General features: G+C 42.6%; 1 protein-coding gene across 9 annotated transcripts in view; it reads right to left on the reverse strand.

The window, feature by feature from the left end:
* LARGE1 (LARGE xylosyl- and glucuronyltransferase 1) overlaps positions 1–16,597 on the reverse strand; it is a 290,868-nt gene extending 274,271 nt beyond the window's left edge. For 2 of the 9 annotated variants that reach the window (XM_075429423.1, XM_075429425.1), the window contains exon 1: positions 13,930–14,012. Coding sequence is in view for 4 of the 9 variants with exons in the window: in XM_075429419.1 (XP_075285534.1) it covers positions 1,740–1,820 (81 nt within the window). In the remaining 5 variants the exon portion in view is untranslated. Of the gene's footprint in view, positions 1–1,739; positions 1,896–2,803; positions 3,067–4,727; positions 4,899–13,929; positions 14,017–15,901 lie in introns of those variants that run through there. The other 7 variants (XM_075429419.1, XM_075429420.1, XM_075429418.1 and 4 more) reach the window with 7 other exon arrangements.
* Between the last annotated feature and the right edge of the window lie 80 nt (positions 16,598–16,677).

A 16,677-nucleotide genomic window follows, 5' to 3' on the forward strand; every position in this document is an offset into this window, starting at 1 on the left:
AGAAGATGCACAGTCACAGCAGAAGCAAGGTAAAAGCACTATATGTATTTCTTTCCAGAAGAAAATCTTTTCTAGAAAAATCTCTCTCAGATAGATTTTCTACCTCAAAACCAGCAAAACAGATCAGCAATGGCTTAATCTCTTAGTTCCCTGCTCCAGCGCGTTACCTTTCTTCCACATACTCTCTCTTCAGCTACTCAGGTGCACGGCTCTTAGAATAAGCTAGCTGTCCAAGATCTGAAACTCACTTCCATCCTTTATAGACTCTATCACTGCAACATTTACTACTGTGAAACTGAGGCCGCAGTAAAGTTTGCAAGTTATAGAAATAAATTCTACTCTTTTTTTTTTTCCCTCTGATTTAGTTTGCTTATCTCAATATAGGCCTTTACTGGTTGCAATATTTGTTGAAAGTACACAAAGTTGCAAATTCTACCAACCTATATTCACATATGCCAACTACACATACATACACTGCAGGTACAGTACATGCGTATCTCACTAGTGTCCCAATATATCAAAGCACTAAATGGAAGATATTTCTATGTAGTATCATGATGGGACAGAACTAAGTGATTATAAAGTCCTTATCTAGCTCCATCTAAGCTACTGAAGGTGAAATCAGAGGTGAAACGCATACCGCAAGAATGACTAAACCCACAAATGGTCCAAAATTATTTGGTTTATTACATGAATACAAGAGACTACAATCATACTGAACAGGCTATTATCAAATCTGTTCAGTGACAAAGCTTTCTGTCGAAGAGGACAAATAAAAACAAGCGCATAAATCACAAGGACATGTAGCTTAAAGCCATTATCCCAGAGGATTACAGAATGGTTTTCACATCCTCCCTCTTTGGTTTTAGTACCTCCGTCTTTGTTTTAATAATGTAGCTATTATTACCAGTGCTATCCAAAGACCAGAGTCCCCTGTAGTTATGAATGGCAAACAAACACCCTCTCACTTGTTAAGATCGAACCTAGGGTATGCTTTACAGGTACATTCAGTAACCTTCGGATAAGAGTATGTTTTTAATGAGTCCTGCCAGTTTTGTCTGACTGTGTAATGCTTTAATTATTGAGCACTACACTGGGCATTATGGACTCTGGTTGCCAGGCACCACCAAAGACCCGTGGTTTTGCTGTGCTAACCATGGTGCAAATGCCTAACAAAGAAACTATGCCAGTCCCAAGGTACTCACACAATCCAAAGGTATGATTAAAAGAAACAAGCGGCGGCTAAAACAGGGTGATATAGCTGAAGCACACAGGAAACAGGGCAGATACAGCAATCAGCGGTCACAGCACATTTGGGGATGCAACAAGGGAGAAATCACTCTCAAATAACAACACTGGTTTCACTGACAATATTCAGAATATTCACTACAGACTGCACAGTGTGAACATCTCACAATCTAACTCAAAATGAAGACTGGAGTTAAGGAAAATTCTCAATTTATACACAGTACAAATTAGGATTACACATGGTACAATTTAGGATTTTAACCTGGACTCCAGATAAAATGAGAAATTGATGTTCTGTGCAAGCATAAGCAGACACTTAGAAGATTTCACCAAGTAGCCCACAAAATCTTACATAGGTTACCATGTCGCCGCTCACCTCTGTTGAAATTAAAGACATCACTACAGACACAGACACACTTCTCAATGCTTAAGAACACTTTTCAGAATACACTTTCATGCATAAAAAAAAAATCCCTGAATAACTATCTTACCATCAACTTTTTTTTTTCCAGTCGAAAACCGCAAACTTCTGGTCTCAAGGCAACCCCTCTTTCCCAGAGACACATACACATATTTGATCCAAAGTGTGGATCAAAACTTGATCAGCAAAAAAACGCAGCTCCAAAGTGAAAAGTGGGGTCCAAAAACTAGAAGCAAAACCAGAAGTGAGAGAGCCAGTGAGGAGGTGGAGGAGAAACAAGAACATGCTGTTCTAATCTACTAATACAAGAACTGTATTAGTACAGTACACTGTTTATAAAACCAGAATGCTGCTCTTCATGACTGCTAAGACACTATTCTCTTAATGATGAGGAAAAAAGAAATTGGTTTAAAATCTTCAGTTCTAAATTTCTGCTTCAAAATGATGGTACTTTTCAGCAAGGCAGTTGCTGACTCAAGTAAAAAGCTTAGCAAAGCTGAGCAGTAATTAAGCGATCTCATTTACAACACAATTTCACATTTGTACAGGGGGAAATGTGCTTCTTATGACATGATATTTCCCATAATACCTAAAAGACACATGGAGATGGAATACTGTCTAAGTCTTTCATTTGTCCTGTCAAGTAAGCCATCACTTCTTACAGTAAGTAAATATGCACTTGAATAAAGACAACTATTGAAGGCAAAACTTAAGTGGTAACGAATACCATTCAGAGCCAAATAAAAGAGTTATTGGAGATTTTTAGGATCATGTATTCCAGTCCTGTTCCAGAATTCGAGTCCACAGGCGTTATGCCATTACATTCCTATATAGTTGAAGCAAGCCTCCATGGCTCTGCAATATGCCCAATACAATTTCCTAAGTTGTATTTACAGACATTAGACCTGTATCAGTTTACACTTTATTTCAAACCACTGATTTCAGTTTGTGAAACCCTGAATGTTTTACAGATGCACATGCAGATAGAAAAATAACATATATGACTCTGCGTTTCCTAGACAATCAAGAATTAAGAACCTTAGAAATTGTCTACAGATCACCATTTATTCTAAATAATTTCATAGGAGTTAATGACCTTAAAGATGAGAATTTTGACTACGTAACATTCCATACCTATCTTCACCTCAAAGGGAGTTTTTCCTAATACATCTAGGACAACCGCAAATTTTTAGTTTATTATATATAAACATGAAACATGGTTAGACACATCAGTGTTTTAACTAGGTTCTCGCAGAACTTCTTCCTCTTATCTGTAGCTTAACAATGGCAAGAAATTTTGCACCAACTGTGCAAAGCCTGGCGAAAGAATCTCTCCTTTATTTGAACATTCACTGTTTTCAAAGAAATCCACTTCAGTCTACCTGTTAGCTACACACCTGCGGGGAGAGGAAAGAAAAAACCCTATGAGTAGACAGCACCTTAGACATTCAGTGGTGCTTAAAGAGGTGAATTAAATGCACCGAGCACATCCCAATCTGCATTCTACATGTAATAAGTAATCTCAGATACAATTCTACGCAAACCCTTAGCAAAGCAGCTTCTAGAATACAAATCCTTGTCTGCATCAAAAAGCTACTCCCGAGCCACAGAATTAGAGTAAAAACTCACATATTTATATTTGTGTTCTGCCAGCAAAACAAATAAGCCCAAAATGCTTAAAATCACAGCATCCCCTCCAGTTTTCACACCAAGCATAAGCCATGACAAGAACATCTTGAATGAAAATCCGTTCTAAACAAAAGCAAGAATACTTAGCACCTTTCTGGTGCATTTAATCTTTCAAAAAACATTTGCAAATATTAACATGCCAAGATATAAGAGAACCATTGTTTCAGTGAAAAGAAGTAAGAAAACAGGATGCAGAATTTGGCAGCAAATCCCTTGTTGATAACTTCAGTTTTGCATACTGTGGTTTCATTCCCATCTTAGTGACACATCAAAACAGGTTCTGCAGTACTAGAACAGTAAAGGAATACCACATTATAGTATATTAAAAGAACGTGGTAGACCTGGGTTACTTTCAACATTAATACTTTTCCAACTGAAATTCCTATTGCTTTTCTTAATTTAAGACTGCATTTTTTTTTATTCTACACCACCATAAGAATAGCTTTTATATCCTTATTGAGTATAAAGTGTTTTTCCTTTGCAGTTTCCATTACTCCACTTCCAAAGGCACATATGGCCAGCACAGTCAAGATGCTAAGTGCAAAGCTGCAACTTGTTTAAGTTTGTCCATTATATGTCCCATTAAATTCCACTTTCTTTTTTTAGGGTGCTTTGTAGCTCTTTGGCCACAGCTAACAGGAAAGACATGGAAAAAGATTCGTCACAAAGATTATCTGCTACATTCATGTTCATTTGGGTGTCTAATACCACTCACACAGACCAATGCTGGGATCTCTACTGAGAACTGCTTGCCATCCAGAAGCATCACTGTATGCTTGCCAGTATTCCACCACAGCAAACACCGGTAGCTGATGGATGGAGAGCCAATCTCAAAGAGCAGGACTCTGAAAGATCTTCATCTATATTGGTTAGTACCTCACTCACTCCACTACTGGCAGCACTGATTTCAGTGAGACCGCTCATAGGAAAAGTAAAGTAAGAATGGCAAAGCTTCTCACTTCGGTGTTTAATGTTCAGCTCATTACAGGCCCAGCTTGAAGCCCTGTGAACCTGCCAGAAACACTCAGGTTTTGAGTACGGCCTTGAAAAATTAGGGGTTTGAACTTTACAGAGAAAGCAACAGAAGCTAGTTAAGACAAAAGAGCACAGGTTTCATTTCCTTCCATCATTCAGCCTAGTTTAAGGTGGCTTGGTTACTAGCAGGAATCTGCACTGAGTTACCACCGTCAACTCATGTTAAGAGTTACAATCAGCAAAAAAAGCATGGAATTTGGCTGCCAGGTTAACATTTGACAGGAAAATCTAACTGAAAACATTAGAGGAGATCGTATTAACAATATTCTTGACGAAAAGCAGAGAGGCTTCAAAAATGGACCTGGCCTAACCTGAATAGAGCATGATTTCTTACCTCAAAGATTGAAGTCAGAATTACAAACAGCTCCTGAAAACACTTCTCACTCTTAATAATGCTGTCTCTGGCCTGCTAGAATACTCGTGCTCAAGTCACTAAAACTTCACCAGAAATTCCATTTTGCTCCAATTTATCTCAGGCACTAAGTCCTAAGACTGATAGCTGTACCTGAATCAAGACAGACAAAATAGAACAAGTTCTTGATGATCAAAAAAAGTTGTATCATAAACTCAGATATGCATAGTGAATACAGGCAAAGAAAAAGACATAAAAACTCAAGGGAACGTGGATATCTTGCTATCTGTGATGAATGAGTCAGTTCCTGCCATGTTAGATACATTTCACCTTCATAAATACCTTCATATGGCAGGTGCAGTGGGATCTGTCTCCATGCTGCTAAAGGTTTCTGTTTGGTTAGTCCAAAAAATTAGCGTTACACACTAAGGTTTTATTTTAGCGCTTTCAAGACAAATATAAAAATGTACTTAAAATACCACATCAATTAAAAAACAAGGTAACCCGACAGAGAAAAACAGTTATGTCCTAGAACTACAGTGAATTTTTTCAGAACTGTCCCACATTGCTGCTTCCAGTGGATCACAACACAAGACTACGGCTTTTAATTTTTCCAAAGACATTTAACAAACAAAACTATTAATAAATAAGCCAGTATTATTCAAATGACAAATTACTGAGATTAAAAGTACAATCTAAAAAAAAAAAAACTTTTAAAAAAGGAAAGTACAAACTATCAGTTTTCAAACACTTCAGCACACTCTTAGTTCTGTATTTTGTAAGCTCTTTTGGGCAGGAATAGTTTCTCGCTTCGGGAATTTCTGACACCCCATCTACACTGGCTGATGGTGTGAACAGTGACTGCTGATTGACATAACTTGGCTAGCAGAAGCTGCCACAGTAGTCACAGTTACATTGGCAAAAACAGTGCTTTTATCTGAATTGCTTCCATCATTTGTAGAAATTGTTTTTGTATGAATCAACACAAGGAGAATAAACACAAGGAATTACAGATCCCTGTACAGTTGCACAGCTCTGATCTTGTTGACGGAGACATGGTGGGATGGCTTGCAGGACCAGAGTGCTGCAACGGTGGGATACGGACTCTTTGGGAAGGACATGTTGGAAGGACAAGGAGGTAGAGTCACCATTCATGGGAAAGAGCAGCTGGAACACATGGAGCTTTGCCTGAGCGTGGATGATGTGCTGAGAGCTTACGGGTAAGGATTAAAAAGCAGACCGGTACGGGTGACATTGTAGTTGGCAACTGCTGTAGGCCACCGGACCAGGAAAAAACAGTGGATGAGGCCCCCTATAGACAGGTAGGAGCAATCTCACATTCACAGGCCCTGGTCCTCATGGGGGACTTAAACCACCCTAATATCTGCAGCAGGGACAACACAGTAGAGCATAAGCAATCCAGAAGGTTCCTGGAGAGCACTGATGACAAATTCCTGATCCAAGAGACAAAGAAGCCAACAATGAGAGGTGCTCTTCTGGACCTTACACTTAGAATCCAGGGGATGTGAAGGTCGAATGCAGCCTTGAGCTGCAGTGACCATGGCGGCATTCAGAATCCTGAGAGAAGGCAGCAGGGCAAAAAGCAAGATCAGAGTCTTGGACTTCAGGAGAGCAGACTTTGGTCTCTTCAGGGATCTGCTTTCAAGAGTCCCATGCGATGGGGCCCTAGGTGGAAATGGGGTCCAAGAAAGTTGGTTGATACTCAAGGTATCTTGATGTTCTAAGCCCAAGAACAGTTCATCCCAATGAGCAGGAAGTCAGGCAAAACTGCCAGGAGGCCTACATGGATGAACAAGGAGATCCTGCAAAACTCAAACACAAAAAAAAAGTATATAAAAGGTTGAAACAGGGACAGGTAACCTGGGAGAAATATGGAGACACTGCCTGAGCATGCAGAGATGCAATCAGGAAAGCCAGAGCCCACCTGCAGCTAAAATTGGGGAGGGATGTAAAACGGTAAGTATCTGAAGGGAGGATGTACAGACGACAGAGCCAGATCCGTCTCAGTGATGTTCAGTGACAGGACAAAGAGGCAATGAAACACAGGAGGTTCCCTCTGAACATCAGAAAACTTTTTTTTTTTTTTTTTTTTTTTACTGTGGCAGTGACTGAGCAATGGCACAGGTTATCCAGAGAGGTTGTGGAGTCTCCCTCTTTGGAGATATTCAAAAGCCATTTGGACATAGGCCTGAGTAACCTGCTCTAGGTGGCCCTGCCTGAGCAAGGGGGGTGAACCAGATGACCTCCAGAGCTCCCTTACAACCTCAACCATTCTGTGATTCTCCAAAAGCCCTTCTGTGTCAGAAAAGTTCCAGCCACGCACCAGTGTCAATACTGCTGTTTTATACCAGCCTTCCTATTCCATAACGTACCCTTAAGGTATGCAGAGTCTGTGTATTTGTGCTTCACCCAGCATGAAGGGAACCCTCTCTCAACCAAGGCCTCTAGGCATTTTAATAACATGAATAAATAACTGCTTTCTATACTACATTCCCAATTCTACTATTTCAACCAGAAAAGTCAAGATGTTTTCCCTAATCATATTACCTTCATACATACCAATTTAAAATATGAAAGTCTAGGAGAAAAGGAAAAAAAAAAGAAGAAAAAAACAGTCTTAATGAAACTCGGGCCTTTCTCAACGTACCAATGTCCAATGCAGTACAAACAAAACTGAGGAACAAAACCCAAACAGAGAAAATAAAATATGCTGCAAAATTCTTTATTTCAGAGAATTCTTGATACTAACAACAGGTCCAGAAATCTTTATTACTGATGTAGAATAAGATATTTTCTAGTCTGAGAGCAGAAAGGGAAGAACATCACCTATTAAAAACTGAAGAGTTTAGGGGCAAAAAAGGACATCTGAAAGTTTTGTTCTGTATCACATTACACCATCTTCAGACATCAACTGAATAAGGATTTACCTCAGTGCTGTTTCTCTTCTCCGTCTCTCCCCAACCCCTTCACCCTTAACAAGTTTCCCCAGCAGCACAGTGGGATACATGCCATATAAACATGGCAGTAGCCTCCTATTCAGACAGGTCGTGCGCCTGCCCCTGCTTATTGCTGGTCAAAACTGATATAAAATGATATCATCAATGAAAGTGCAACATTTTTAACCAGATAGGACATATCAATACTTCTCTGAAGACTCTGGTCTCCTTAATATTAATTTCTGGTGACTTTGCTAAATGGCAGCGGCCTTGCCAGTTTCTCCAGGTTCTAGCACCACCTGGCCATAGATGAAACTCCACATATTTAAACAACATTAACCTACAGCCTTTAAAGATCAAGATATATTTGCTTACTCCTTTAGGCATTCTCCTATTTCCTTCTCCTTTAAATGTTCTTTTATTTTCTATTTTTGAGAAGTAAAACACACTCCAGTCTTCTTTTGGTCACAGCACTGCCTCTAAATCAACAAAGAGTATCTGTAAATTCTACTATGATGAGCTTACTTTGTCATCTATTCAGTTGTCACTGAACTTTTTTTTTTTTAAGATGCACATATATTCTGTACATTTACATTAAAATGACTGTTATATGCTGAGTGTCATCAGGGACTTAGTCATCTAAGGCACAACTATATTAAGCAAGAGTTCTTGCTAAAGACAGTTTCGCCTGTTTAAAGCGTAGGACAGCCACTCTTTCAGCAACTCAGGCTTCTGCTCTTTGCTTTTTGACTAACTACTTGGGCAACTTAAATCACTTCACCTGCAGCGCATCAGCTTATCTTTCTACACTGCTGTTTTCCTCACTCTAACCATGCTCTGCAAAGCATTCAAGAACCTACGGATTTATTTCCACAACATGCCTAAGACTACAGAATTGGCAAAGTTATTCTGCATATGAAAAATAACTGTCATCAATTTCAGTTCCTTACATACTAGTGGCACAATATTACTATTTTTGCTCATCCGGATGAAGAAAAAAATGTTAAGAACATCTTTCTTCTCAGCCCATTCACCAACTGTGCACAGTTATTCACATTATAACATAAATCAAGATCTAAGCTTACTGAACCTCAATTTCAGATGCTTCCAATACATGATACAGCTTGATATACCCCAGGTGCCAGGTACGAGGACTGGTGTGAGAGCAGTGGACACTGGCAGTATGAAGCAGTAGAGATTTTACATTCAGCTGCCCCAGCGGGGCACGCCAAAGCAAAGGGCAAGGCTCTGGGCACCAGCAGTAGAGATGTAAATTCGAAATTTAATAACCACTTTGTAAGGCAGTACTGTGCACGGTTCTCCACTGTCCAAACCCACTGGAAAATGATCTGATTTTGGCCACACAGGAATCATTCCCAAAGGAATGCTGTTATGTAGGAAGGAGGTGTTCCACTGATGAAGGACCTGTACCACTAACCTATACAATGTGAGTCTGAATGACCTCAGAAGTTTTGTAGAAGCCATCACTTCAATCTAGCAGCCTTTAAGCTGCACTAGCATTATAGTGGGAACAAGAAAAAAAGGAGGCAGACCGCAATGTTTGGAAGGAAATGTAGTAACTTCAGCCACTGTTAGAATACTGTCCTCTTCACACCTGAGGTCTGGTAGTAACTATTGAAGGATGCGAATTTATTCTCATACACATCCCTTCTTCATTAAAGTCATCTAAACTGCAAGATGACTGCTAGACAGTGAGTTTAAGACAGCTGCATCTGAAATGTTCTCAGCTTGTACACTTTATTCTTACTCTCTGAGGTAGTAGTACAAACCAAATCATTGGTTTGGTTGCTTTCTGGACAGTAGTCTGAAAAACTTGTATCACCAGCATCAAGTACAAAACCTTGCCTGTCTTACCCATCACCAAATGGTTTGTTTTAGCCACTAGCAGGTCCTATTTTCCAGTAGAGTCAATATCAGTACCGTTTTTTTTTCCCCCTCTTTCTTCATTTGTAGCATCCTGGATTTTGTGAACATAAATCTCAGTGAAGGAAGACATCCCAAACTAAAAGCTTCTACCACTTCTTTAAACTGATCATTTTTTGCTTTGTGCGAGTTACTGTCAACATGCAACTTTCCTAGTACTAAAAATTGTTTATGACATCATCACCTACCGATTTCAACTCCTTGGAAGAGTCACCGAAGAGGAACAGATTTCTCATAAATGTAGTGGACACTAAAGAGCTCAGGAAGACCAATATCAAGGACATAAAGTTATAAATCATTCCAATAACAACAACAGAAACTGTCCACCTTTAGATGGACCTCATTCTTCAATGCTCCATTTCTCTACTTTGATAAAACAGCATCTAGTTGTATGGTACACTCAACATTCCAGAATAAAAAAATATGGACAATTGTACCCTTTTAAAGCAGTAGAAACTATCTTTATCTTGTTTTAGAATTCTCAAGCACAGCAGCCAATATTTTATCTTAGAAGACTTCTCTGACATGAATGATAACCTCCTTGTGTTTATATCCGAGTCACACTCTAGAACCAGTCTTAGGATTTAAAAAAGATGAGACTACAGAAATACAGAAATTAACTGCTGATTGCAGAGCCTCTGAGTTCATGTCAGTTCATTTCCTATAAAAAATGGGAAGCCTAGGACTCCCTTCTGTTAGAAAACAAATGAAAGCTAATAACCTTGAGAACAACATGATCTAAAGCACATATATTTTGGGATTTAATAATGCTAGAATGATTAATTTTTATTTCTTATTTCTATCCACTGGTACACACCTTTCTAGTACCTTTGGCCTGAAAAATACTGAATTAAGCAGACTGACACATTGAAGTCCAGTAATTTCAGAACATAAAATTCCATTTGCAGTATTGATCAGCAGCAGCATTAACTGAAGACAGAACGGAAAACAATCACCAAGGGAATTTAGTACTGAGGCAACTGAGGTTCAGGGGCACAGCAGGGGAGTCAGAGAGAGGAGGAAAGTGAAACCTAGCCAGGAGGAGGCTGGGTTGAGAAGCCTCAGTACCAGCTGGAAACTTCATCTCATCTGAACAGTTCCCAGTTCTTCTTGCTCCCCCTATTTCACCATTCAATAACAATTTTTATTCTAGGATGAGAAGCATTCTTTTCTCCAAACAGACAAATTCATTCCCAAGTCCCTAAACAGGTACAAAAGTCCATCTGGAAATTATAAGAAAACAAAGAGTTTTGTATTAAAGAACAAAAAAACAAAAAACAAAACAAAACAAAACAAAAAAAATCAAATTCCACAATTCCTTTCCTTCACTTCTCTGCCCTTCGTCTCCTCTTCCTCCCCCCCAAAACCAAATCCTTCATTCTTCTTCTCCGTATTTAAATGAAGATTGCTCAGTAACACAGTTTTCTGCTAGTCCTAAATCTTAGCTGTCAAATGCCTACCAGGAGATAAAATCCAAAAGCTGATGATACAACTGAAATGAAGGCATTTTGCATGTAAATATCACTCTGGGATAAACTTCTGAGGAACTATTGAAAGATGCAACTGAAACCAATAACTCAACTTCCCTGAAAGTTTTAAATAGAAGAAAATTTATGGTGAAGGAAGCGGGTATATGCTTAAAAAGATTTTTTTTCTTCACTGAACATAAGCTTTCTTGTAAAAGTGTACCAGCGCCAGAACGCGAAAGCAGGTTTAAACTGATATGGCTGTTGTCCTTCTGATTTAAGAAAGTCCTGGTGTTAGCACTGCTACATGCGGTTTTGCCAAACAACAGCAGATCAAAAACTGCTACAGTTTCTATCATTTTCACAGATACCTGGGAAAACAGTAAAGCTGGCCAATGTTAACCGATGCAACCCTTGACTAGCTGCGCCTCAGGCAGCATGCACAGGGTCTGGGTGAGTATGTGCAACTATTCCCTGAGGATAGAAAACTGGTATAGACATGGAGTAATAGAAATGACTCATCAATACTCAAAAATGCATGGGAGAAGATGCCACCACCACTCCACCTCCTCATAACATCGGTCAAGAGATCTGAGGCGTAAGGACAGGGAACTCTTTCATTAAAGAGTCATCTATTTATTTCTTTCTGTTATTTTCATGCGTATCTGTCTCATGCGGAGGTTAGTGAGGAAGGCTGCATTCTGCTTGCACCATCTGAGATTTCCAGCTTCCTCCATCATCAAGCTTATGTGATTAGATCTGGCTTTTTGCTATAACATTGGATAGACATTGCCGCGGTTCTTCTTGCCAATTTTAAGTGTAGCTTCTACCCAGTTAACTTCACTGTTGTGGAAACAGTAACTATACCCCAGAAAGAACAGTGATGTAGATACTCCTGTAAGCATTGTTAGATCAGACCTGGTCTGATCTGTCCGTTTACACAGGTAATGGACCTATTTTACCCAGTTTGCTTCTAATTCTGACACAGAGGGCACTTAAACAAGGATTCCAGCCCCGGCAGTTTTACTTCAAAGCCAGTGTGAAGGCCAAGATAATCCTTTCTAGCAATCTGCTCCTTGATTTTTGAGCCACTAAGTTCCATACAAAATAGAATTTGTTATCTACTACTCTACTTCTACAGCCATGCATTGAACAAGCTTTGACAAGACACGGATAGACCTTCAAATACCAAGCCAAGTGACACCGAAGAGAGTCATGAATCCCTACAAGGTACAAAGCTCATTTCTTAACCCTTATCTTGAGGTGATGTACAACAAGGAAGACAAAATTAGTGATCCAATCTAAACACAAAAAAAAAAGAAGGAAAAGTAAAGTTACCTTATTTGATCGGAGTTCTGACTCTCTAGCTCTTAAATTATGCCAAGTGTGGGATAATGAACAATGTTTGTTTTTTAAAGCTAGCATTCACTACAAAAAGGAAGATGAGCCAAACCCAGACAACTAACAGAGCAAAAATAGTGCATGTGCTCATGTGTGTATGTTTGCTTACACAAAACTACTTTTCAGAAAGTTCTTTAGCCACAGAATTAGGCAAATAACCAATATAACTGACCCTGGAGGGAGTGGAGACAAACTCATGAAGAATGTAAACTTGCATTAGACATTATACCCTCTTCTCACGCAAGTCTTTTTCTTAATGTTATCAGCACACAGAGGTTATAGGAAAAACAGACACACCAGAAATCTCACGTCCTTAAAATGGATATTTTTTTAATTTATTCTAATGCAGATGATGAAAGTCTTCAAGCGAAGCTGGCAAGAGCTCATTAACATAGGCTTTCATACATGCCAAAAAAAGAACGCTGTTCTGGATCTAGACAAGCACTCCCATCAACATCAATAGGAGTTTGCACGTAGATCAAGTTTAGCATATAGTGCAAAGACTCTGTAGCAAGGTTATGAAATTTACCCATTTTTAGCCTTCAGTTTATAAACATCAGGCAAAGTGGTTTGGGTTATGTTGGTTTTGTGCGTGTGTTTGTTTTTTTAAGATTGCTCTTATAGAGGCACACACAGAAAAAAGAAATCAGAGGATAAGAGAGGAGAGTATTCCAGTAAGTGTCTATTGACAACTGATCATTTATTTCAGGTAAAAAAAAAAAAAATACACATTTGAGCAAGAAATAGTCACACAAGTAATAGTTTGGACGATTGTTCCTTCAAAATCATTATATTTAAGAACAAATCAGTTCAGCGATTTAAGTGCACGTGGGACATGCCTAGTTTTATCAATTTTCTAAAATAATTTATTCACATACAAGACTATTTTTGCTAATATTGAGTCCTACACACTGAAATTTCCACAGATCAGGCTTTTAACAGATCTTAATATTGCCAAAAGACAGGCAGTCATTCACCACTGCTCTGCACTTTGGCTTTCTGAGGACTGTGCTTTGGAATTCCTGTAGACTGAGTAGCTGGCACAGGGAACTCAACATATTAGTAATACTATTTTCAGTGCTCCTTCAAAGGAAACCAGTGCACATTTCCCCAGACCTGAGAAAACTTCTAATCTTTTTATGTCATCCGAACAGAGAAGAAAAAAGTTGCCATGCATATTTCAGATATTAAAAACAAAAATAATAATCTTGGCACATAGTGCCATCCAAATACCTCCAAGCTGTGCTTTCCTTACAAGCAATTGAGAAAGGTGTATGTACTTTGAATAGGAGAGATGGAACACACAAAATAAATCAAAAATTGTGAGAATTAGACCTCAACAGGATGGAGAAAAGGAATCCGCTACCACAGCGGGCAATTAAAAGACAAAAAATTAAAAAATGAAAAACAACCTACCAATCCAATTATCCATCAGAGACTCTGCAGTTACTGCGGCTTCTACATGACTTGCAGCCTTGCCGATCAAGGGCCGTCACAGGACACCTAAGCAATAAGAATTTCATGTTTCAAACTTGTAACACTCATCAGCAATTTGCACTTTTCAAGAAGCCTAGGGAAACCTGTTTCACCTTGGTCATTTCTCCATTTTAAAAATACGCAACACAGTGAGGACATTCAGGCTTGAGTTTTTTGCTAACTTGTTCTGCTCTTACAAGTAAACTAATCTTTGACAACGTATCTCCACTGGGAGCAGAATGACTCTGTACAGAAGACTCCCCCTGCCCTGAACTCATCGCCTGAGTTTATACATGTGATTTTTCCTCTAAACTTACAGTATAACAACTGATCTCTAGACAGGGAGGAAAACAGCCTTCATTTCATAAGTCTTATTAGAATACTCTGTGCATTTTCACCACTGAATGGGGGAAAAAAACAACCCAAACTAGTCCCCCTAGTGTACCTTTGCAGTAGGAGTCTAAAGAGTATGTGGCAAATCATTACTCTGTCTTTTTGTGTGAAATTAGCTTTTTCTATTTTATTTTTAGTAGGAGACATAGTCACTGCAGGAAAACTAGGCAACCTTTCGATCCATTTATCTAATTTCCTGCTGTTCCCATTTCTGAGCAAGTAAAACAATAAATGTTGTACAGAGAAAAATAATCGGCATCCAGAAGATCTCATTAAATAAAATGTGCTGACCTGTTGGCAATTGCCAGGTCTGCTTTTAACATACAGCACTTTGTTTAGCCTGGTGCTTCCTCCTCCTTCTAGCACTGAAACTGTATAAAAAAACTAACAATGTTTAAAAGACATTTGATTCATTGCCATTTCCATCCTGGCATCCCTACCTTCCAGAACACATAAATGACAATCAGTGCTGCAAAAATGTTTCCCGTAGTAATGTTGAGAGTGCTATAGAAACCAAGTGCAAGATACACAGAAAGATCAGACCTCATAACAACTGTTCGGACGCCTCCTCAGGCTAATTTTCAGTTAAAGCAAACGCACGTTGGAAAAAAAGCAGGCGCTATGTGGTGCCTAGCGGTACCCCTGCTCCGAGTTGAACACAGCAGAAGACGTCGCACCCAGGTGGAAGCACAACTAAAGCTCGCTTGTCTGATGCTCTACAAAGACGAAGAATCACTCGCTCCCTAAAAACAAAACCGGGCGCAGCAAGCAGAGCCAGGAACCTCTCCCGAAAGCGTTACGTAAGGCATTGCCAAACTTCATCTCGCCCCCACAGAGGCCGCAAGTTGCTATCTTCTCCCCCCATGGTGAGCGGGGATTAATGACCTAAACGGCACCATTCTGGGCCAGGAGGCGACAGCAGAAACCCGCCCGAGGGAGAGCTTCCCGCGCCGAAGCCTCGCCGGGGAGGCTGCAGGGGGACGGGGAAACCACCCTGCGCGTCCCAGCGACAACTCCAGCTCCGCCCGGAGCCGGCGGGCAGGTCCCGCTCGGGGTCCCGCTCGGGCAGGCCGCCTCCCGGAGCCGACGGCGCTCACGCCCCACGCCGCGGCACCCGTCCCCCCGCCGCTCCCGGAGCCCTCCGCTCGGCGCGACGGCGGCCCCGTCCCCGCTCCCGCCCCAGGGCTGGACCCCCCCCGCGGAGCGGGAACTCCTCCCGGCCGGAGGGAAGCGGGGCGGGGAGCGCCCGGGCGGACCCACGCGGGGAACGGAGCGAGAGCCAGGGGGGGTGCCCTCCCCGGGCCGGGGGGACGTGCCCCTCTGTGACAAGCGCGCCTCCGCCCGAGCGCCTCTCCAGCCCCAGACCCGAGGGGGATCGCGGTCCAGGAGCTCGAACCCACCGCTGCCCCAGCCCCACCGGACTCGGGTGCCCCGTCCCCCGGAGGGGAGACACCGGCTGCTCCTCGCCCTCCCCGGCCCCTCGCCTCCAAAAGCGGCAGCGACCCGGCGAGGCACTCACCTTCCCCGGGACGGGCGCTCGGCGCCCGCCTCCCCGCGCAGGCAAGCGGCTCTTCCCCCTCCTTCGCCCCAGGCGGGCAGCTCCGGCTCCGTCCCCGCAGCCCGGCGCTCCGGAGGTGTCAGCCGGCGGGTCCCAGCCGGGGCGGCACTGGCGGCTCCGCGGGACGAGGAGCTGCTGCCGGTGGGAGGAGGAGGAGGAGGAGGGCGGCGGGGAGGTCCCCGCTCTTCCCGGGATGCGCCGCCGAGGGTGGCTGCCGCCTCCTCCTCCGCCCAGCTCTGTCTCCAGGGCCTGCCCGCTCCCTGCTTCGCGCTGTCCCGAGGTGCAGCCCAGCGCCGTCCGTCCGTCCGTCCCGCTCGCCTTCCCCCGCCCCTCTCCCCGGCGGCGAGCCGCCCGGCGCACAGGCCCCGCCGGCGGCCAGAAGGACCCGGCGGCGACGGGGGATTCCGGCCCGGCCTCCCGTCCTCTCCCCGGGGCCTGGTACGCGCTCTCCGCGGGGAGAGGAGGCCCTGCCCCGGCCTGGCGGGCGGTGAGCAGCCCCGGGAAGGTCACCGGCACCGCGGAGCCGAGCACCGAGAGGCTCCCTCCGGCACCGCCGCGGCTACCGCTGCCGGCCCGGCCTCAGCGGCCGCTGGGTGCCGCGCTCCGCCCGGGCTCGCTCCGTGCCGGTGCCCGGCGGCCGCCTCCAAGCCCGAGTGCCAGGCTGCCCCCTTCCCCTTCCTTCCTTCCTTCCTTCCTCCCTCCCTTGCCTCCCGCCCCTTCCCCGCTGCCAGCCTTTC

Source organism: Opisthocomus hoazin, chromosome 8 (assembly GCF_030867145.1).
Source record: "Opisthocomus hoazin isolate bOpiHoa1 chromosome 8, bOpiHoa1.hap1, whole genome shotgun sequence".
NCBI classification, from domain to species: Eukaryota; Metazoa; Chordata; class Aves; order Opisthocomiformes; family Opisthocomidae; genus Opisthocomus; species Opisthocomus hoazin.